This window comes from Protopterus annectens, chromosome 2.part2 (genome assembly GCF_019279795.1).
Source record: "Protopterus annectens isolate FY-2018-M chromosome 2.part2, PAN1.0, whole genome shotgun sequence".
NCBI classification, from domain to species: Eukaryota; Metazoa; Chordata; order Ceratodontiformes; family Protopteridae; genus Protopterus; species Protopterus annectens.
Window position 1 is genome coordinate 153364186 of NC_056730.1, and position 22382 is coordinate 153386567.

Sequence of the window (22382 nt, forward strand, 5' to 3'; positions counted from 1 at the left end):
CCAGCCTAAGCAAGCAGGTCCTGGATGTTATACATGAAGCCAGACAACCCAGCACTAGAAAATCCTGTGCAGACAAGTGGAAAAGGTATTGTTCCTGGATCCATATTAAAGGAGCTGACCCAGTACAGCCCTCCTTACCTCTCATCCTGGATTACCTAACAGACCTACTCCACAGGGGCGTATCTTTCTCTTCCATTAAAACACATGCCTCTGCCATCTCTGCACATTACAGCACTGAGCCACCTCTTTTCACACCCTCTCATCAAGCAGTTCCTTATAGGGGCTAACAACTTAAGGCCACCAAGAAGAGCCCCAACCCCTGCTTGGGACCTTGACTTTGTGTTGGAAAAGCTCACACTACCCCCTTTGGGCCTGCAGCTTCAGCAGAGTTAAAATTCCTCTCTTGGAAAACAGCCTTGCTTCTGGTCATCACATCAGCTAGAAGAGTGTCTGAGCTACAAGCACTTATGGCTGTGGAACCCTTCATCATTTTTCATGCTGACAGGATCTCTCTCAAGACTAACCCAACTTTCATGCCTAAAGTGGTGTCCAGTGTGGCTCTCAACCAATCTGTTCATTTGCCCACCTTTTTCCCTAAACCTCAAAATAAGGGGGAAAGGATCCTGCACTCTTTAGATGTGCACAGACAGCTCAGATTCTACCTGGATAAACTAAGCCCTTTTGGAAATCTGATCAGTTACTAGTCAGCTTTGCACCAGGGGCAGAGGGCAAGGCCATATCAAAACAAACAATTTCCAAATGGATAGCACACTATCCATTTCTGTTACAAACACCATGGGAAACCACCCCCACAGGGGGTCAGAACACATTCCACTTTGGCAACTTCAACCTCTACAGCCTTTCTCAGAGAGGTCTCTACCAGGGACATCCTGGAAGCTGCAGCATGGAGTTCTGTTCATACCTTCACCAAGCAATGTCACCTGCATATCTTTTCCAAATCCAGGGCAGGCTTTGCAACCGCAGTCCTTCAGGGCATACTAGCCAGCCCCAACTCTTCTTGACTGCCTCCACCCGTTCTTCAGCTTTGGGAATCAACCCAAGTGTGATGACTGCAACAGTGAAACATGAAGAACATAGTACAGATGTTCTTAGTGTTTCACTGTTCCAGTCATTACATTTGGGTAATTTGCTGGCAAGTTGCCCTCAGTCGCCCTGATTAACAAAGTCTTGGGTCCTGCGTCGGATGCTGTCCCTTCTTCCATGATGTCAGGTCGTCAGGGGTATAAAACATGCATCCGATGCCATTACATCAGTCTTTCTTGCTGTGCAGTGCCCGAAGCAGAAACAGTTCGCAAGTGCCGGTCGGCCGACTCCTGAAATTTTTGTTTTCAAGTTTCAGAACCGAAGTCTTCAACTAAATGCAAAGTACCCCGTTGGGGAAACTTTTTCTTGCTCCTTACTGATGTCAGTAAAAGTTAATAATTGCATTACTTGTGGGAAGCAAATACCTCATAAGGATTTCCATTTGTACTGTATTCCTTGCCTAGGCCCTGATTTAATCAGCGCACTATCCGTCGTTGGTACATTTTTGCTTCTAAATATTTTGGTTCTCGGTTTAATTATCCAGAAATGACATCGGTTAGCCATCCGACTACCAGAATACCAAAAAAACGCAAAGAAAAAGAGGCAGGCCGTTGAGGTCCAAAACCGCCGACGAAGCTTCTCCTAAGCCGGTCGCCAGTTCACCGGTACTCGGTGAGGCATTTTCACAGCCCCTGATGCCCACTACGTCTGATTCTCAGGCCTCTACTGAGACCCATTCGGAGTCCGGTATGCCGCGAGATGCTTCACCTATGGAACCTGCGTATGTCTCCACCTTGGATGGGTCCGGAGCTGCTGTGCAGGCACCGGCTTCTGGGGGTGTATTCAGGCCTACAGATTTGTATATGAAACCGACACCACCTTCAATATTAAGACCAAAATCTCGATCTATGTCTAAAAACCCGATGCCTAGGCCACATGTTCAGGCCACTATGCCTAAAAAACAAATGATCAAAATGGCTGAAGATTTAATTACTCTAATCAGGGGTAGTCAACCCCCATCCCTTCCAAGAGGCCTAGGGCGGAACTTAACTATGAATCTTCTGAACAGGACTCTTTCTTCTGACTCTTCTAATGAACAGGATTTGCCCAATCCTACTTATGAGAGCTCTGATGCAGAGGATTCCATTCCTTCTGCCTCTCCCCCTGAGGACTTTACATACCTTAAGGGAGCATTTCCACTGGGAAAGTCAGGATATTTTTGAATCCAAAAAGTGGCTTCGGGATTTCCTTCTTCCTCAGCATAGGCCTTTGGCTGTACCTCCTGTACTAGACATTGATGTGTTTTCAGAATCCAGTATGGCCCCTGATTATCTGCCTCTGGCCCCTTGTAAGCCAGACAGATACTACAGGGTTCCTGACTCCCACAGATTCCTTTTCAAAAATCCTGTTGCGGACCCTGAAACCATTTCTCAGGGGCCCAAGGGCATTAAGGCTTCTACTGCTAAAAATCCTACCCCTTCTGATAGAGACTCCAGGACGCTGGATAGATGGGGTAAAAAGGTTTATACTTCTGCAACCTTGGAAATCAGGGCTTTAAACTGTCAATTCCATATGCTAAAATATCAACAGCATATCATGTGACTGCTTAAACAGAAAATGATATGATTTCTGACTGTGTGGAAAATAAGGATTTACAGGATTTATTGCATTCAGCTGAACAAGTTGGAAAACATACTTTGCAATGTGGCTTTGATTCTTTGGAGGCCTCTTGCAGGGCTGCTGTTACTGGGTCTGTGCTTAGAAGGCATGCTTGGCTTAAGGAGCAATCTCTGCCTGATCACGTTAAAGCAAAATTGTTGGATGCTCCTTTGCAGCAGGACCGGTTGTTTGGTAATAAGGCTGAAGAAGTTCTAAAAAAGATGGAAGATAAAGCTAAATCTATGCAAACTGTGAAAGATTTCTTACTGGTACAACCTCCAAGATTTAGTAGGCACTGGCCTGCTAAGAACTGGTCCTTTCCAGTTCCTTCCAGAGCCACTCAAGCCAAACACAGACATTCCAAAAGCACAAGGTTTCAGTCCCAAGGGAGTTTCAGAACTAAGCAATGGGGTGCCTCCACTTCCAAATCTGGAAACAGCAAGACACCTCCCTATGGTAAACAGTCTCAATGACTTTCCTTTAAAATTACCAAGCACTTACCTCTTAGCCACCCCTTTGGGGGGAAAACTGGCTCTTCATGCAAAAAACTGGCAACTTTTATAACCCAGGACAAATGGGTTTTAAATAGTGTCCTAGGGATACAGATTTCATTTCCACATTTTGCCAACTCCAAACGGATGGCCAGACCTGCCCCCAAATCAGTGGGCAGAGGCTCAGAAACAAGTACTTTCCCTCTTAACATGGGGGCTATTCAACCGGTACCAGAAAAGGAAAAGGGACAAGGTTTCTATTCCAGACTTTTCATGGTACTCAGAAAAGACAAATCATGGCGTCCAGTTCTGGACCTGTCTACTCTAAACACCTTTCTGGACATTCCAAAATTCAAGATGCTGACTCTTCACCAGTTACTTCATATGCTAGGCAAAGATGCCTTGTTGGCGACTCTCGATTTAAAAGAGGGTTACCTGCATGTCCCAATCAGGGAATCTTGCAGAAGATACCTCCGCTTCAAAGCAGGCTACTTGCATTATCAGTTCTCTGCACTGCCCTTTGGCTTATCCCCTGCGCCCAGGGTATTTACAAAGTGCCTGGCTCCAGTAATTGCATTTTGCAGGCAAAGAAATATTCAAATATATCCATATCTGGACGATTGTCTAATTCAGGCAGAAAACAAGGCCATTCTTCTAAAACATCTGGCATTTATATAAAGGGTTCTAACATGTCTAGGGTACACCATAAATGAAAAGCAATCACAATTTGGTACCCTCTCAAAAAATTACATTCCTGGGTGCAAGCTTGAATACAACTGCCCAGATGGCTTTCCTTATGCCAGAAAAGCAAATTCATTTGGTGACTTACTTCAAACAGGTGGCTACAAAAACCCTGCTATATCTGCAAGACAAATACTGCAAGCCTTTGGGGATCATGGCCTCCTGCATTCTTCTAATTCCATATGCAAGACTGCATATGAGGAAACTTCAGTGGTACTTAAAAAGTTTAGGGAGTCAACATTGTCACAGCCTGGAAACAATGATTCCTATCATACCTTGCCTGCATCTAGAGTTCCTATGGTGGGCAGAGGCCTGCCACCAAAACAAGGGACTGCCATTCACACCAACCTCTGCCGCCCATACCCTAACTACAGATGCATCAGACTATGCATGGGGGGCTCATCTGGCAGGGAAGTGCATTCAGGGCAAATGCAGCCCAAATCAAATGCACCTTCATATCAATCAAAAAGAAATGCTAGCTGTACAGAATGCACTGACAGCCTTCAAGGACTACCTTCATCCAGGACAACTAATGGTAAAGACGGACAACACATTTATGTGGTACATAAACAAGCAGGGGGGGTACACATTCCTACCCCCTCTGCAGACTAGCCGCGGGACTGTGGAACACGGCCTTGAGCTATCAAGTACAACTACAAGCTCAATTCCTGCCAGGAAAGCTGAATAATTTGGCAGACGAACTAAGCAGAAATCTCATGGACCCACATGAATGGAAACTGGAACCACGGATTTTCAACATGTTGACACGCAAATGGGGGAGCCCAGACATAGATCTTTTTGCCTCACCCCAGAAGTACCAATTGGACAAATTTTGCACAAGAACTCCTTACAAAAAAGCCTGGAAAGTGGATGCTCTGTCTTTCAGCTGGGAAAACCTATCAGTCTATGCCTTTCCCCCTCTGCCTCTGCTCTCCAAAGTTCTACTAAAAGTCAGACAGGACAAACCAAAAATGATTTTGATTGCTCCAGATTGGCCTCGCCAACACTGGTACCCACTCCTACGCAGTCTGTCACATATTTCTCCATGGCACCTGCCTCAGACACCTTCCTTACTGTCTCAACAGAACAACCAAATTCTGCACCCTTAGCTCCAAACATTGAATCTTGCAGCTTGGCTTATCACTTAAATTCTCCCTTTGCATCCCTCAGCAAACCTGTGATGGATGTCATTTTGGGGGCGAGGAGACCTAGTACTAGAAAATCTTATGCTGACAAATGGAAAAGATTCTGTGCCTGGAATCAATCTCAAGGGATGAGCACAGCAGTGCCCAATTTACCTTAAATTTTAAAATAATTAACTGAGATGCTTCACAACGGCCTGTCTTTTTCTTCCATAAAAATCCATGCCTCAGCCATTTCAACTCATTACAACACAGAACCCCCCCCCCCTCTTCTCTCATCCTCTGCTAAAGCATTGTCTCAGAGGGGCCAAAAACTTAAGGCCACCCAGGAGAGCTCCAACCCCTGCCTGGGACCTTAACTTTGTATTGGAAAAACTCTCTCTCCCTCCTTTCGACCCAGCTGCTACTGCAGACTTAAAATTTCTTTCCTGGAAAACAGCCTTTCTTTTAGCAATCACTTCGGCTAGAAGGATTTCTGATTTACAGGCCCTTATGGCAGTGGAGCCTTTCATCTTTCATGCGGACAGGGTGTCACTCAGGACCAGTCCATCCTTCATGCCCAAGGTGGTATCCATTGTGGTTCTTAATCAGTCCATTCATTTGCCAACTTTCTTTCCCAAGCCACAGAACAAGGGGGAGCGGATTCTGCATTCATTGGATGTACACAGCCAACTTAGATTTTACTTGGACCGGACGAAATCTTGAAGAAAATGTGATCAACTGCTGGTAGTATTTGCTGCAGGGGCAGAGGGAAAGGCTATTTCAAAGCAAACCATTTCCAAATGGATAAGCCATTATATTCATTTCTGCTATAAGCACCATGGAAAACCTATCCCCCAGGGGTTCAGATCCCACTCCACCAGGGCTGCATCTACTTCTGCAGCCTTTTTCAGAGGTGTTCCTACCAGGGATATTCTAGAAGCTGCTACCTGGAGTTCAGTTCATACTTTCACCAAGCACTATCATTTACCAATCTTCTCTAAATCCAGAGCTGGCTTTGCCACTGCTGTTTTGCAGGGCCTTATAGCCGGTCCTAATGCTGTATAAACCCATCCTCCCAACCATAGCTTTGGGAATCTACCCAAATGTAATGACTGCAACAGTGAAACACGAAGAACATAGTACAGTTGTGTACACTTACCATAAATGTAGATGTTCGAGTGTATTCACTGTTGCAGTCCAGGTTACCCTCCTTCCAGCCCCCTGTTTTTTCTCTTACTATGCCTCTCCTTTCTTTAACTACACTTAAAAGCCTTTTTGGTGTATTTGCTTTTGTTTGGAGGTATATTGTTGTGTTGTAAATTATTTATATATTTTGCTCCCCATTTGGGGGGCACCTGTCATCTGGGGCAAGAAAAACTGGTGTAATGGCGTCGGCTGCATGTTTTATACCCCTGACGACCTGACGTCATGGAAGAAGGGACAGCATCTGATGTAGGACCCAAGACTTTGTTAATCAGGCCGACTGAGGGCAACCTGCCAGCAGATTACCCTAATGTAATGGCTGCAACAGTGAATATACACTCGAATATCTACATTTATGGTAAGTGTACACAACTGTACTTTGCTAGTATATCAGTTGCTAGCATAATGCCACTAAATCCCGGAAGTTGAGAATGCTTGTAAAACTTTCTCTGCACTCCATCGAGGCGGTCTGCTTAACAGATTAGGTCATGGCTATAATTTGGCTCCCAGAAAGCAAAGTGTAAAGACTTCTCATCTTCTCTTTGTCGATTTAAAACTGCATAGCTCATCAGATGAGGAATTTAAAGCACAACTGCAAGTAGTCAAAACTTTGTCAGATGATACAACATTGCCATTTGACCTTGATAAATGTGCAAAAGCAATATTTAAAGCAGGAAAGCTGCAGCACCAGGAAAACATCAGTTTGGGACAAGAATGTAATACAAAAGAATTTGAGCAAGAGGGAATGTATAAATATTTGGGAATTGATGAAGGATCAACAGTAAAACATGAACAAATGTGAATAAAACTCAGTAAGGAATGTTTTAGAAGACTAAAATTAATTCTGAAAACAGTGTTGACATCTAGGAACCAAGTTCAAGCTATAAACCACTTTGCTCTTCCTGTCCTGACTTAAGAGTTTTGGAGTGATTGCCTGGCCCCAAAAGGTGTTGGATAGATTAGACAGGAAAACAAGAAGGATGTTTCATGCCCATCAAATGATTTATAAAAATCAGTGCATGCCAAGATTATATATTCCCCATGCCGAAGAAGGTATGGTGCTCCTTGAAGTTAATTACATGTATAGATCTGAAGTCATGGGACTGCATACATATCTGCTGACCTCACAAGACCCAAACATAGTGAAAGTTTTGAAACCTGAGAATAAATCTAACATGCTTTCCTTTCTTAGTCTAGCAGAAGCATATTGGCATCAAGCAGGAATGGAATCAAACCCGAAGTAGATAAAAAATCAGGTAGAAAATAAATGTGCCGAAAAACAAAAGAAAGATTATAAGGTGAAGGATCAGATGAGAAGGCAAGAAATGTGGAAAAATACATAAATATAGTTGCAGGTATAGAAAATCCCTGGAACAACCTCTTTTGATCAGGATCGAACACAGGAATAGTTAAGGAGAGACAAATTCAAACCAAAAGATGAAAGATTAATGTTGGCGACCCAGGATATTAGACTGTGTACACGTTGGTTTACAAAGTCCATTGAACTTGTAAAAGCAGACAAATGTATGTCTTGTAAAACAGAACTGGAAACAGTTGCACACCTTCTTGCTGGTTGTGACATTCTAATAGCAGAAGGACTGTATACTGAAGGCATAATAATGTGTCAAGACTGTTGCACTGAGGATTGTACAGACAATATGATATTGAAGTAGCTGAAAAACACTAGAAACATGACCCACAAAGCATCATAGAAAATGATGGTCTACATCACATAGAATCACCCTTTACCAAGAGTTCAAAAGATAGATGCGAGAAAGCTAGCTATAGTGATCCATGAAAAGAAGACAAAAGTAGCATTTGATCTTTGAAATCTCTGCACCCAGTGACTACAGTGTCTTGCATACAGAGATACAAAGTCATAAAATATCAGTATCTGCAGGCAGAAATGAGAGCAATGTGGAAGAAAGATACACAGACAGTTCCAATAGTTGTAGGACCAACTGGTCTTATAAAAAAGAATCTACAATTGTATTTGGGTATGTTACTGATGCATGCAACTCCATGTGAATTTCAGGAGTCGTCATCACTGGGCACATTGCGGATGCTGTGAAGAGCACTTCTGGCTGACATAACATTTTGAAACAATACTAATTTCATGAATTTTTATCATGCTTTGACTTAAGAATGGGTCCTTTCCCATCATGTATTAGAAACCCAAAAGATTTGGAGACATTTAAAAGGGGGGGCTGAGCATTTATAAACTGAAGTTGCAAAGGCTGATGTATAAATTTCTTAGACAGGCAATCATGGTTAATAAGTCACTAATGCATCTGGACATGACTAATAAATTTAACAAAAAATGAACAGGAGATAATGACATCTGATCAAGCAGTAATAGCTATAAAGTGAAGGTCTAAAACTGAACCATCAGTTGCTGAGGTAATGGATAACTGTGGGATGTGATGGCAAGATGCTGCCCTTTGAATGGGATGCTAAGTGGAGGTCCCATTTGTTTGATTTATTGGTAGCTCAGCTGAAAGTCAAATATCCCATAGTATCTTTCAAAAAAGTGTGTTTTTTAATATGTGTAATAATCATTCTCTTAACATGCCAGTTTACAACTTAAATAAGACACATGCAAAGTAAGTTATTGTATACAACTATTTCTTTTCATGGTATACAAATATGTATACCTCCATATCTCTTCATCCTCACTGTCCTTGTTTTCACAACCACTTTTTTTCTTCCTTAACTTCCGTCTTTTATTTTAGAAACCGTGTTCACCTTTTTCTCCAAAATAAACAATAAGCATGGAAACATTTATAGCATTAGTCTAGAGTAAACCTGTATACAAGCCACATTGGGTCTCCCTTGAAAATAGCACACATCTAGAGGACCCACCTTACTGACAAATTAAAATAAAATGAGTTTTTTTGAGGATAAAAAGTCATGAAGGAGGCAAGTTTTTTAACTTAATCCAGAGTGTATAGATTCAGGCAATGAAGGTACATCTTCCCGGTCTAGTGGTTCTGCAGATACTCCCCTTCTCAATTGCATTATATTTACTGAAACCATTAATTATGACATCTTCAGATGACCTGCTGATTATTCCTTTCTCCATTAAAAAAAAAAAACGAGAGGAGAGAGAACTTTCTCTTTCTATCCATTGTCATTCTGACATCTCCTGTTTGGAAGTTGTTACGCAAATGTTCTTTAACCAAGAGTTCTTAATACATCTGTTCTTTTTGAATGGATGGTCGAAAGTGTTAACAGGCATTAGGAATTTTGGTGTGTTTGTACTTTAGATTTTTCAGGACCATTTTTTTCTAAACCCAGAGAATGGTGCTGTATAAGATTTTTTTAAGTTACATAAAATAGTGATTAGCAGTAATTAATTTGTAGGTAGTACTTTTGCAGTTTAATGCTGTCTAAATCAAAACTAACTTGTTTTTATTTGTAGACCATGGGCGGTGACTTTACTGGAAAAAATCAAGACTGCTCTAAAGGAATTTATGCATTAGCAGGTACATGTTAATTTTATCCACTTCAATTTTATCATGTGCTGTGTTTTTATATACGTGTGTGTGTGTGTGGGGGGGGGTGGTATCAGAGAGGAAATAGCTTGTATCTTCACACTCAGTGAAACAAAACCAGAGCTCAAAATAGCTACTCAATATTTAAAAAAACTTCTGGCTAATAATCTGGTCTAAATCTGGGAAAGCAGCACTGAAGTACTGTGTATTTCATCTAGAAGTTAAGTCCCTAAATCCCTGACAAAGCGGGTTGTTGGAGAACTGGGAACATATGTAGACAGTAATCTGGCCTTTGACCATCATATAACACAGTAAGAAAATCTTTGTGTCACCCAACTTATAGGTAAAGGTATGACATCCAGGTCCAAAGAAGTTATAGTACTACTCTGCTGAGCCCTTATCAGACGCATTACTGAGTACAATACCCCCTTTGGCATGTGCCTAACCAGCCACTTGCAACAGTTGGAATGCCAACAGAGGTTCCTCACCAGGAGAATCTAGGGCATGAATACCCTCTCCTACATGGATAACATAAAGACCTTATCTCTCTACTCTGTGTCCTACAGGCTGCTGAGAATGTATGTATGCCTGGTTTGTAAGGCATCCTCAGATTCAGCCATATTGTATCTTTTGCACATTCACAAAACAAAAAGCACTCTAAACACTAGATCCAAGGAGCTGAACTTCACTTGTCAGATAAATAGAACATGCTGGAGGAACAGATGTGACTGAAAGGATCCGTGTATTAGGGAATGTACTCCCCATCCATGTGAAGCAGAGTTCATCCTTGACCCTATTTAAAAGAAACCTTGATCATTGGATGGGAAATCACAAATTAAACACTCCCATCCCCTGGCTGCCATGACTCTGATGGACACAGGCTGTCAGTAAGTAAAATGTTCTCCGGTTAACCGCCCCCCAAACGTCTTGGGTACCTCCTTCCTAACATACCTCCCTTCCTAATAGACACCCAAAGTACTCTGGGGCAAATTAGGTTTGGGGTGTATGGCTTGGCATATAAATGCACTATTAGTCTAGTAACAACCTTTGATCAAACCTTTGAGCATTGAATTGGCTCAGATTCTTCGTCTCCAAAGGTTCTAAATTAACCTGTGTAAATGAGTTTCACAAAGCCAAGAAACCTTTTTTAACCAAAGCAATAATGGAGAGAGAAGACATCAAAATAAGGGTAATAAGCTTAAAAAAAAAAAAAAGGTACTAGTAGTTGAAGAATCTTTACTAGTACCAAAAATACATCTGGTACCTCAGCCTTTCGCCTTCAAGGATACATCACATAAAGTTCATCTACTTTTTATACACCAGGTGAGCCCCCATCAATTGACTAAATAATTAAATTAAACCATTCACTAATTTAAATATGTTTCTTGTATATAAAATATTTTAATATTTTATATACAAGAAACATATTTAAATTAGTGAATAGGTGTTTAATATTTGTTCATATTTGTTTATGCATTTGGAATATTGTACAGTTTAGAATGTATAATGTTAGTAATGTATTTTTGAATGTAGCTATATGCTTTGAATGCAGTAATGCATTTTGTATGAAGTAATGCACTTTAAATGCATTCATGCATTTTAAATATAGTAATGCACTTTAAATGATAAGTTTAATTTAATTAGTTAATTGATGGGGGTTCACCTAGTGTATAAAAAGTGGATGAACTTTATGCAGTGTATCCTTGAAGGTGAAAGGCCGAGGTACAGGTTGTATTTTTGGTGCTAGTAAAGATTCTTCAACAACTACTGCTGTTTGTTTTTTTATTTGTCGTTTTTTTGCTTAGTGTTTTTTCATTAATAAGCTAAACATCCTGAAAAGAAAACAACTCTGTAATGCATGCAAGTTATTTTCTGCAGTTAAGGGGCTAAGACGCCTTACTAAACTGGCCTTTTAGCTATTCTAATAGTAGCTGCTTTGTTCTTTTTCTGAATTTCAAGGTGGTTGTGAACTTTTATATTTCCATAGTAGTATTGGGAATTGCAACTTTCTGTTTTAGTTAAACACTTAACTAAGGTGATCTGAAGAAGTTGAAGATATGGACAAAAGTATTCATATTTTATGGTAGTAAAATGTGTACCTAGTTATGCACCATGATGTTCTGTTTGCAATTGTGTGTTTTTGTGTGTTTGATTTAGCAGTTTGATTGTATGATAGCTAAGAAGGTAACTGTTTATATTTGAATCTTTACCTAAGTGCTTCTGAACATAGACATTTAGCCATATGTAAAAATCTTAATTGTGTTTCTTTTGTAGCAAGAGATGTGTTTTTAATGTTGAAGAAGCCAAATTACAAGAAGTTAGACCTACAAGTGTATGCAACCTTTTTTGAGATTTATAGTGGCAAGGTAAGCTAATGATTATGTTTAGTCTGATTTCATGATTAGCAGAAGAACTTTAAGCCATTTATGTGAGTGTGTCATGGGTACACTTGATTCCCTGTCAAGACTTAATGTAAAATTTAGAAAATTGTTACACAAGTGTTCGAGTTCACAACCTCTGTTGTAATTTCTTGTAATTCAAGCAACTATGTTCTTGTGTATTGTAAACAGTGTGAGTATCAAATCTTCATTGTTATTTTCTTGATTTGCAGGAAGTGTGCTTACCAATTGACTTTGAGGTCATTTGCAGGATTAATAGCTAGGTGCACCCTTATAATACTGTGTATAATGTAATGATGTGCATCAGCTCTGCCTCACACCCACTGTATGTGAGCTTCTGAAAAAAATTGATTTGGAGTAGAAAATAAATCTAAACAAAGGCTTCTAAGGAGGTTGCATTTATAAATCAGATGGTACAGTTGGAATGTATGTGTTGTTTATAGAAATAAGTCTGAATCTCTTTATTTTTATTTATTTATTTTACATTTGTTGACTGGGCTAGTCTCTCTGGATATATGTCCATTTTCAGTAGAGGCCCGGGGAGAAAAGCTCCAGTGATTATTACATGGTTTAAGAAGGTGTTACAATAGAAGCAATAACAAATATAAAGCTAACAGTAAACAAATAGTATTTTTTTTCTTCTTCAGGAAATTGCAAATTACAATCTTAAAACCAAAAAAATACATAAACTACAACCTACGTGATGTGAATATCACAATAATCATTACAATACAAAGAATCAAAATATAAATTTTATAAGAGGATTGCTAAAGTGTAATGAGAGGTAAAGAAAAGCTGAAAGGGGTGTAGATAGAAAAAATAGGGAAGACGAAAAGTAAAGAAAAAAGAAAGCAGAGTAAGTCTAGTTAGTACAAGGACATGGGCATTTTATTGAGGTACTGTCTAGATGCGTCTAAAATGTGGGGGAGAGGTCTGGGATGAGATATCTGAGCGTTGATTATTCCGTATTTTCCAACAAAGTTGGAGAACAGGCAGTCCCCTGTTGAGTTATAGGGTATAGTAGGGAAAAAATAGGGAAGAAGGCAAGAAAAGAAACAGTCTGGGTTACTACAGGGGCATAGCCATTTTTTATTGAGATACAGTTTTAAATTCCTTTTAAAAAGTGGGAGAGAAGTCAGAGATGAGATATCCGAGGTTAGTTTATTCCATATTTTTCCAACAGAGTTTGAGAACAGGCAGTCACCTGCAGAGTTATTAGCTATGGTTGTTTTGATCAATAGTTTTTTTGAAGAGAGTAGATGTTTCTGATTATAATAAGGTGCGATGTGACAAGAGAGTATTGGAGTTATGGTGGGTTGGTGCAGGGTTTTGTGGGCTATTATGAATTGTTGAAGTTCGAGCTGATTAGGAAGTTCTAGCCAACCTAGTTGTTTTAAGGCAGTGATGGGTTCTAAAAGGGGATCATGTAGCAAATCTAGCAATATTATTGTAAGATGTTACTAGTTTATTCAGGGTTTTTTTTGATAGATTGATGCTAATGGGGGAAGCATAGCGTAAGCATAGAGTAACGTAGAGATTAGATGAGTTCTGGCTAACGTAGTTCTTGCAAGTGGAGTAAGAAAGGGTTTGATTCTGTATAGGGTTCCTATTTTTTTGTTCACCGATTTTATTGTAGTGTTGATATGATTGTCAAAGTTTAGATTGTTGTCTATTGTTATTTCTAGTAATTTTGTGGTAGCGTCAAGAGAAATGATAGTACGGTTATTGGAACTGATAGTGAAGTGTAAGGGGATGTGCCTTCGGGTTGGTGCGAAGAGAAGCAGTTTAGTTTTCCTTGGGGTTAAGTAGCAGGCAGCGATGAGAGAACCCTTGTTCTATAGTGTTAAAGGCTTTTTGGGTAAGAGACTGGAGTTCTGTTTGAGAGGTAGATGTACAGATAATAGTAGAATCATCTGCATATTGAATACAGTTAGTATTTGGGATAGCTGATTGCAGGTCGTTGATAAAGATGGAAAAAAGAAGTGGGCCTAAGATGGAGCCTTGTGGCACCTAGAGAGATGGGAAGATGATCAGATAGTGAATTTTTCCAGAGTACCGCCTGCTCTCGGTTTTCTAGGTAAGATTTAGACCAAGTTATGGAAGGAGGATCAAGTGAAAGAGAAGTCAGAATGTGCAGAAGTAGTTGGTGGTTAACCATGTCAAAGGCTTTAGATAAGTCGATGAAGAGTGCAGATGAAAGACTATTTTTGTTGCAATTAAAGTTGATGGAGTTTGTAAATGAGAGCAGTGCAGTGGTGGTACTGTGAGAAGGTCTAAAACCATGCTGACAATTAGCTAGTAGGTTGTTTTGTAGAAGGTGGTTTAGTAGTTGTTTATGGATACATTTTTCCATAATTTTAGCAATAGGGGATAATAGTGCTATGAGACGATAGTTAGAGAAGTCATTAGAGTTTCCCCCTTTATGTAGTGGGATGATATGAGATATCTTCCAGATTGAAGGGATAGTTCCTTCATTAATAGATCTGTTTATCAGAATAGAAATGGGATATGCAATGGCTTTAGCTCCTATTTGCAGGAAATCAGCAGGAAGTTTGTCTGTGGAGGGAGTGGTAGGTTTACATTTTTGGAGTAAGGATGAGATAAAGGAAGTAGGAATAGGTAGTAGATGAAATGGGGGGTGGATTTGCAGAAGATGGAAGTAGCTTAGAGGTATCAGGAGATAGGTGACTAGAAAGAGTTTGAATAGTATTTGTGAAGAAAGAGTTGAAGGCATTAGCTGTTTGTGTGGGATTGTCCGGGTTAGAGTCTTGTGGGTCGGGTGTGATAGATTGGCCTGGGGATAGAAGATTATTAATGCTGGTCCAGAATTTTTTAGGTTCCATGTTGGATGTTTGTTGTAGATGAAGGTAGTAGTTCTTTTTGTCTGTCAGGACGGCTTTTTTTGTGCTGTTTCTACATTCTCTAAAGGTTTGACGGTCAGCCAGGTTCTTAGTGGTACGCCATTTTGCCCAGGATTTGTTTCTGATAATGATTTTTTGTCTAGTATTGTTGGTCAGTCAGGGGGCTGGTTTGGCTTTGGTTCTGATAGTATGTATCGGTGCGTGCTGGTCAAGAATAGCTAAGAATGTGGAATTGAAGTACTGTACTGCATCATTAAGAGGGAGAAATTTTAGAGGAGACCAATTACATTGTCTCAGTTCTGTCTGAAAGCATTCTGAGTTAAATTGCTTTTTTGAACATAATGTTCTGAATGTGTTTGCAAAAATTAGATTGGTTTTATGTCTAATAATATATGTTAGAGTGGTCACTTAGATCATCTGGAAGGTAGCCAGTTTTAAAGGTTTTGTTGGGGGGTGTTAGTAAGTATCCAGTCTAAAGTGGTGTCCTTGTTATTGATTTTATTAGTTCTGGTAGGGCAGGTAATTAGTTGTGAGAAGCCATGTAGGTTTATGTGGGAGGTGGGGTTTGAATTATTACAGGAATTCCAATTAATATTTAGGTCACCTAAGATTAATGTTTCTTATGGGAGATTAGTGGAGAGCCAACTAAGGATGCACTCCAGAGCATTAATGTTATTTCCGGGGGGAAGATGTATGCAAATTATATATATGGCTTTGCTTTTGTTGACTTGAAGTTTAGAGCTAATTATTTCAGCACTATTGACTAGGGGAAGGGTCAGATTTATAGTGCTGATTTGTAGGTGGGTTTTATAGAGAATTGCTACACCTCCCCCCTTTTTTGTAGAGCGGTCAAGTCTAATGATGTCATACCCAGGTGCAGAGATTTCATTGTCTTTAGTGATAGGTTTTAGCCATGTTTCTGATAGGCATAGGATGTCGAATTGGTTGACATCTAGCAGGGCATGGACTTGAGAAATTTTATTACAAATACTACGCATGTTGAGATGGGCTATAGTGAGTGAATTGGTAGATTTGGTAGGTAATGCAGTCCTAGTTATGTCATTGTTGTAGTTTCCTATGGTCTGGGTATGGTGTTGGCCAGGGTTTGGATGAATGTCTCCATCCAATAGTGAGTGGGGGAGTGTTGAGTGTTTAGGTTGTAGAGGTTTCCAAAAGTAGTCTATTCATTTTCTAGTTTTTTGGTTATAGAATGTAATGTGAGCTAGTCTGTGGTATTTGGCTAGTAGGTAGTTGGGCTTGTAAATGAGATTTAGGAAGGTTGCAGAAAAATGTGTTATAGTTGTAGAGGTGTGTATGGAGGGAAAGGTAAGTGTAGAGTACAAAGGTAGTTCATAGGAGGATAAGATATAGGTAGTTGCTAGAGGAGTTATAAGTGAAATGATAATCAATATTTGAATTTGAAAAGGGTTCACTGTAGTGTGCATTGTTAAGGAAGTGGAAATGAGAGAGAGAATGAGAAATAATAGTAAGTATGTATGAGGTAGGGGAGGAGGAGGAGAGTTGGGTAATTGGTAGGTGAGATGTGTATGATAGGGGTGGGAGTGTTATAGATGAGATTTGTGTGATTGGTGTGAGTAAGGTAGGGGTGTGGTTTCTGGAGGGATAAATGTAGGAGCACTGGGGGTGGGTGGAAATTGGGGGTAGGGTAGGGGAGCGGAGTGAGCCCGAAGGGCGAATGGAGCGGGTAGAGACAAGAGAGCAGAATATAGAGGAAGACAATCAGTGAAGTGAGAGACTCAGCAGGTAAGTCTAAAGGTAGGAGAATGTAGACAATGTTCAGAGGCTAGAAGGAAGAAAGTCAGGATGATAGAGGAGAAGACAATGATAAAGGATGCCTTAGGACAAGGAGAGTTAATATATAAGTGAATCCGAGGAATCTGGGAACAGAGTAATGGGGGTAGGGATACAGAAATAGGGTAGAAAATACAGTACAAAAGCTAATTATTGAGAAAGCTATATACTGAGACGCCACCTAGTAGTTATTTTTATGCTGTTCAGTGTAATAACAGGTTTATTGGGAACTGATTTCACTTCTACATATTTGTTCTTGTTTGTACATAATTGTTTGAAGCTGTGATTGCTTAGCTGTGTGAAAGCAGGGCTTGATTGCCCAGGTTGAGGATGGTTCACCAATCTTCCTGTCCAGGACATTTGGCTTCATGTAGATGTTTGAAGTCTTGCGAATCTTTTTCACATGGGCACAGGAGCTGCAGCCTAAGTAAACACGGCCTGATGACAATACCAGGTCCATTGCAGGCCTCTTATGTTCCATTGCCACTCCTGGAAGCCATGCCTCTAAGTGGCAGATGTTCATTATATTGATTACTGATATAATAGCCTTATCTGTATGGGTTATGTCCTGCACAGGATGTTATAGCTGGCCGGCCAGGGCCCCTTCCATGCACTCAAACCTTCATTCACCTCAGTCCAAACAGAAGAAAGAGTGGTTTGGATGCAAAGCCCTTTAGAGTTTTCCTACCACTGTAAACCACTGATGTGAAGTTGTTCAATCGTGCCGTTTATTCTTTACTGATGGGTTCGGAGCCAGTCCATCGGCTCAAGTACGGCCGTATGCAAAGCTCGAGGTCTTCCAGTAGCCCGAGGTCAAGCCCCTATCCCATGATGCACTGTGAATTACCTCAGATCTAGTTTGCCACGTCATCTGATCGGAGGTTCCAGTGCAAGCTCGGGCCAGTACTGTTTTCAAAACTTATGCATTAGCAGTTATTTCTGTAATATTGTTACTAATGTCTCTTAAATGGTTTTATAGTTAGGTAGTTCGTTTTATAGCTTCTTAAAAGCTCCCCTTTCCCATGTGTGATTAGTAATTTTTCTTATATCTGCCTCGTGTGTTTTGGCCTAGTTTTTTCTGCTGTGAGTTTTTGTATATCTGCAGATTTATATATATATATATATATATATATATATATATATATATATATATATATATATATATATATATATATATATATATAGGCCTTAGTTTATCTTAGCAGGCTCTTTTTTTCTGTGTATGAGTTCAGAGCCTAGTAGCTTACTAATATTTGGTTACATTTTTCTTAGGCTCCTTTGTGTGTGTGCTGTTAGAGCATATGGTATTGCTGAGTAGCTTACTATATTTTGTGTTACATTTTACTTAGGCTCCTTTGCGTGTGTGTGTTAGAGCCTAGGGTATTGCTGGTTTTCTGCTCTGTGTTTTTCTTTAGTAGCATAATGGTGGATGGCAAAGATAAACACCCAAAGTCTGGGTTTAAAAAGTGTCCAGACTGCGGTCAAAAAATATCTGATGTTCTTCATCTCACATTGCTGCAGTCCTTACACTTGGGTAGTCCGCTGTCCTCGGTCGGCCCGAATATCAAAGTATAAGGCTGACGTCGGTCAAGGCACATTTGACTGACATCAGGACGTCAGGGTACAAATGCGCATGACCGACGTCATATCCTCAGTCTTTTTTGCCGCATGGTCCGATGCAGAAGCAGCGTTGCAAGTGCCGGTTGGCGTTCTGAAATTGTTCGATTTCGGAGTTTCAGACCGAGTCAAAGTTGGCTAAGTACCCGTTGGGAATATTTTAGTTTTTTCTTGCCACAGTGGTTTACCGGATGTCAGAAAAAGTGAATAATTGTATTTCTTGTGGGAAACAGATACCGCATAGAGACTACCATACTTTGTGTATTCCTTGTTTAGGGCCTGAGCACGACGTTGTTGGGTGTCGCTCTTGTGCTAGATTCAATAAGCGCACTATTAAGAGAAGATTAGATTGTGCCAGGTTAGTCTTCGAAGCGGTGCAATTATAAAATGCCGTCGGATGCTCCGACGCCCGCTTCTTCAAGAAGCGCAAGGACAAAGCAGTTAAACCTAGGCTAGAGGAACCGCCAGTACCGGACGCCGGTTCTTTAGAGGTGTCGGTGGAGCGGTGGTTCCACCGGAGGTTTCTTTGGGATCCCAGGGAGAGACTTTGTTATTGCAGGATGTGGCCTCTCAGGAGGCAGGCCAGGCTGATGGGGCTTCTCAGGTTACTATACTCCCTCCCTGCCTAGGGTGGTTAGGCCCTCTCCTTCTGTTTCCAAGGCTTCTCCCAGGGGCAGGCCAGGTTTAGCTTCAGTTGGTGTTACCCCTAGCTCTTCAGGAACTGTGCCCAAGAAGCATATGCTTAAAATGGCAGAAGATTTGATTACTTTGATTAGGGGCTCTATGCCCCCTCCTGATAAGAGACCTAGGGTGGAGCCTGAGCTAGGGAGTTTTGAGCAGGCTTCAGATGTTTCAGAGTCTTCGGCTGAAGACTTACAGGAGTACTGTCCTTATTCTGATTCTGATGTGGATGATTCTACTCCTTCTGCTTCTCCTCCTGAGGATTTTTCTTTTTCAGAAACTCTTCATTCCATGAGGGAGCATTTTAAGTGGGAAGGTCAGGACTTCTCTGATTCCAGGAAAAGGCTTAGGGAATTTTGTTTTACCCCAGCATAGGCCTTTGGCTATACCTCCTGTTTTGGATGTAGTGGAAGATGTTTTTACAGAGGCTTCTCTTAATCCTGATTCTTTGCCTCCTGCTCCTGTTAAACCGGATAGGTATTACAGGGTGCCTGAAGCTCATAAGTATCTTTTAAGAGTCCTAGGGCGGACCCAGAAACTGTTAGCCAGGGGCCTAAAGGTGTTAAGGCTTCTGTTGTTAAGAATCCGGTTCCTGCAGACAAAGAGGCCAGGGCCTTGGATAGATGGGGAAAGAAAGTTTATACTTCTTCCACTCTTGCTATGAGGGCTTTGAATTGCCAGTTTCACATGTTGAAATACCAAAACTATCTCCTTTCACAATTGAAGTCTAAGGTTGATGCTCTGGCAGAAGGTATTGATTGTAAAGAGTTGCAAGATTTAGTACATGTTTCTGAACAGGTGGGTAAGCATTCTTTGCAGTGTGGTTTTGATGCTGTACAGGCCTCGTCTAGGGTGGCTGCCACTGGGTCAGTTCTTCGCAGGCACGCCTGGCTGAGGGATCAAAATTTATCTGAACATGTTAAAACAAGGATTTTAGATGCTCCTTTACAATCTGACGTGTTGTTTGGTCCTCCTGTTGAGGCAGTTTTAAAGAAAATGGAAGACAAGGCTAAGTCTATGCAGACTGTTAAAGATTTTTTGCAGGTCCAGCCTCCAAAGTTTAGTAGAAATTGGCCTACTAAGGGGTGGACGTATCCTTCTTAAGATTCCCAGTCTAGGGGTAGATCTAGACGTGGTAGGGGCAGAGCTCAGGGCTCTTTCAGGCCTAGGACAGGGAGTTCTCCTGCACAGTCTTCGGGTGAGGGCAGGGGTCAGTCCTTTCGTAAACAGACCCAATGACCTACCTTTTCAGCTGCCAGAGCCTTCTTGTCTGGCAGCACCTTTGGGAGGAAGGTTGGCACTTTTCAAAGAAAATTGGAGTTTAATTACCCAAGACAGGTGGGTATTGGATATCATACACCACGGTTACAGGTTTTATTTCCATACCTTGCCTCCTTTCAAAGGCATGCCAGACGTTCCTCCTCAACAAAGAATAGAGGCTCACAAGCAAGTTTCTCTGTTACTCCAAATAGGGGCCATACAGCCGGTCCCTATGCCAGAAGTGGGCCTAGGATTTTATTCTCGCCTGTTCCTAGTACCAAAGAAGGGGAACACGTGGAGACCAATTTTGGATTTATCTACCCTCAACACTTATCTGGACATTCCCAAGTTCAAAATGTTGACGTTACAGCAGCTTTTACCTCTGATGGGCAAAGATCATTGGATGGTAACTTTGGATCTCAAGGAGGCTTACCTTCATGTTCCTATCAGACTAAGTTGCAGGAAGTATCTGCGTTTTCGAGCTGGGACTTCTCACTGTCAGTTCTCTGCATTGCCCTTTGGCTTATCTACTGCGCCCAGAGTGTTCACGAAAGTTCTGGCTCCAGTGATAGCTTTCTTCAGGCTAAAAGGAATACAGATCTATCCTTATTTGGACGACTGCCTGATTCTGGCTCAAGGAAGGGAAGAGCTTCTTCATCATTTGGAATATGTGATAGCAGTGCTAAGATGCCTGGGGTATTCTGTGAACGAAATAAAGTCCAGTCTAGTACCCTCTCAGGACATGTGCTTTCTGGGTGTGAGACTGAATACAGCATCCCAGATGGCCTTTTTAACCCCGGACAAACAAAAGAGTCTATCCCTTTACTTCCATCAACTATCTCATCAGTCCGGGCTGACTGCAAGGACAGTCCTTCAAGCCTTAGGGTTCATGGCATCTTGTATTCTGGTGCTTCCCAATGCCAAACTGCATATGAGGAAGCTGCAATGGTATCTCAAAAATGTATGGACACAGCACTGCCAGGATCTGGACACTGTCATTCAAATAATACCTTGCATTCAAAAGGAATTTTTGTGGTGGGCTCAGGACAGAGGCGAGTCAGATTTTAACGACAGATGCCTCAGACAAAGCTTGGGGAGCTCATCTAAATGGAAAGTGGATACAAGACAAGTGGCCTGCCAGACTACAACATCTACATATCAACCTGAAGGAGATGTTAGCAGTCCAGTTTGCATTAATAGCTTTCAAGGAGTTACTTCTTCCAGGGCAGGTGTTGATTCTAACAGATAACACAACTGTCATGTGGTACATCAACAAGCAAGGGGGAACGCATTCTTATCCTCTATGCAGGCAAGCAATGATTTTGTGGGAGACTGCTCTCAGTTTACAGCTCAATCTTCAGGCAAGGTTTCTGCCAGGAGCACAGAACTCCTTAGCAGATGTGTTGAGCAGACGAATTATGGATCCCCACGAGTGGAAATTGGATCCTCATGTATTTCATAAATTGACAGTGTCAGCTGGAACTCCAGACATAGATCTGTTCGCTTCTCCACTAAACCATCAGCTGCCAAAGTTTTGCACAAAAAGGTTTCATCCCACAGCTTGGAGAGTGGATGCTCTTTCTTTCAATTGGAGCAATCTTCATGTGTATGCCTTTCCACCTCTGCCTCTCCTCCCAAAGGTACTTCTAAAGGTCAGACAGGACAAGCCAAGGATGATTTTAATAGCTCCAGATTGGCCTCGACAGCACTGGTACCCATTACTGAGAAGTCTAGTACGGAAGCCTCCATGGCCTTTGCCTTCGATTCCACACCTGTTGTCACAGGAGGACAGCCATTTGCTCAATGTCAAGCTTCACTCTCTGCACCTAACAGCCTGGCATATTCTGTTTTGAACCATAGTGGGCCTCCACTTCCTCAGCAAGTTTTGAATGTTATTTTGGAAGCTAGAAGGCCTAGTACAAGGAAAGTGTACGCAGATAAATGGAAGAGATTTTTATTTTGGAGTGCAGCAAAAGATTTTGATGTTTCTGGGCCT

At 41.2% G+C, this 22382-nt stretch overlaps 1 protein-coding gene across 1 annotated transcript in view; it reads left to right on the forward strand.

Moving 5' to 3' along the window:
• The window catches only part of KIF2A (kinesin family member 2A), a 2798933-nt gene that overhangs the window by 1583513 nt on the left and 1193038 nt on the right, over positions 1-22382 (forward strand). The window contains exons 12-13 of the mRNA XM_044063819.1: positions 9684-9747; positions 12031-12122. Of these exons, the coding sequence (XP_043919754.1) occupies positions 9684-9747; positions 12031-12122 (156 nt within the window). The remainder of the gene's footprint in view (positions 1-9683; positions 9748-12030; positions 12123-22382) is intronic.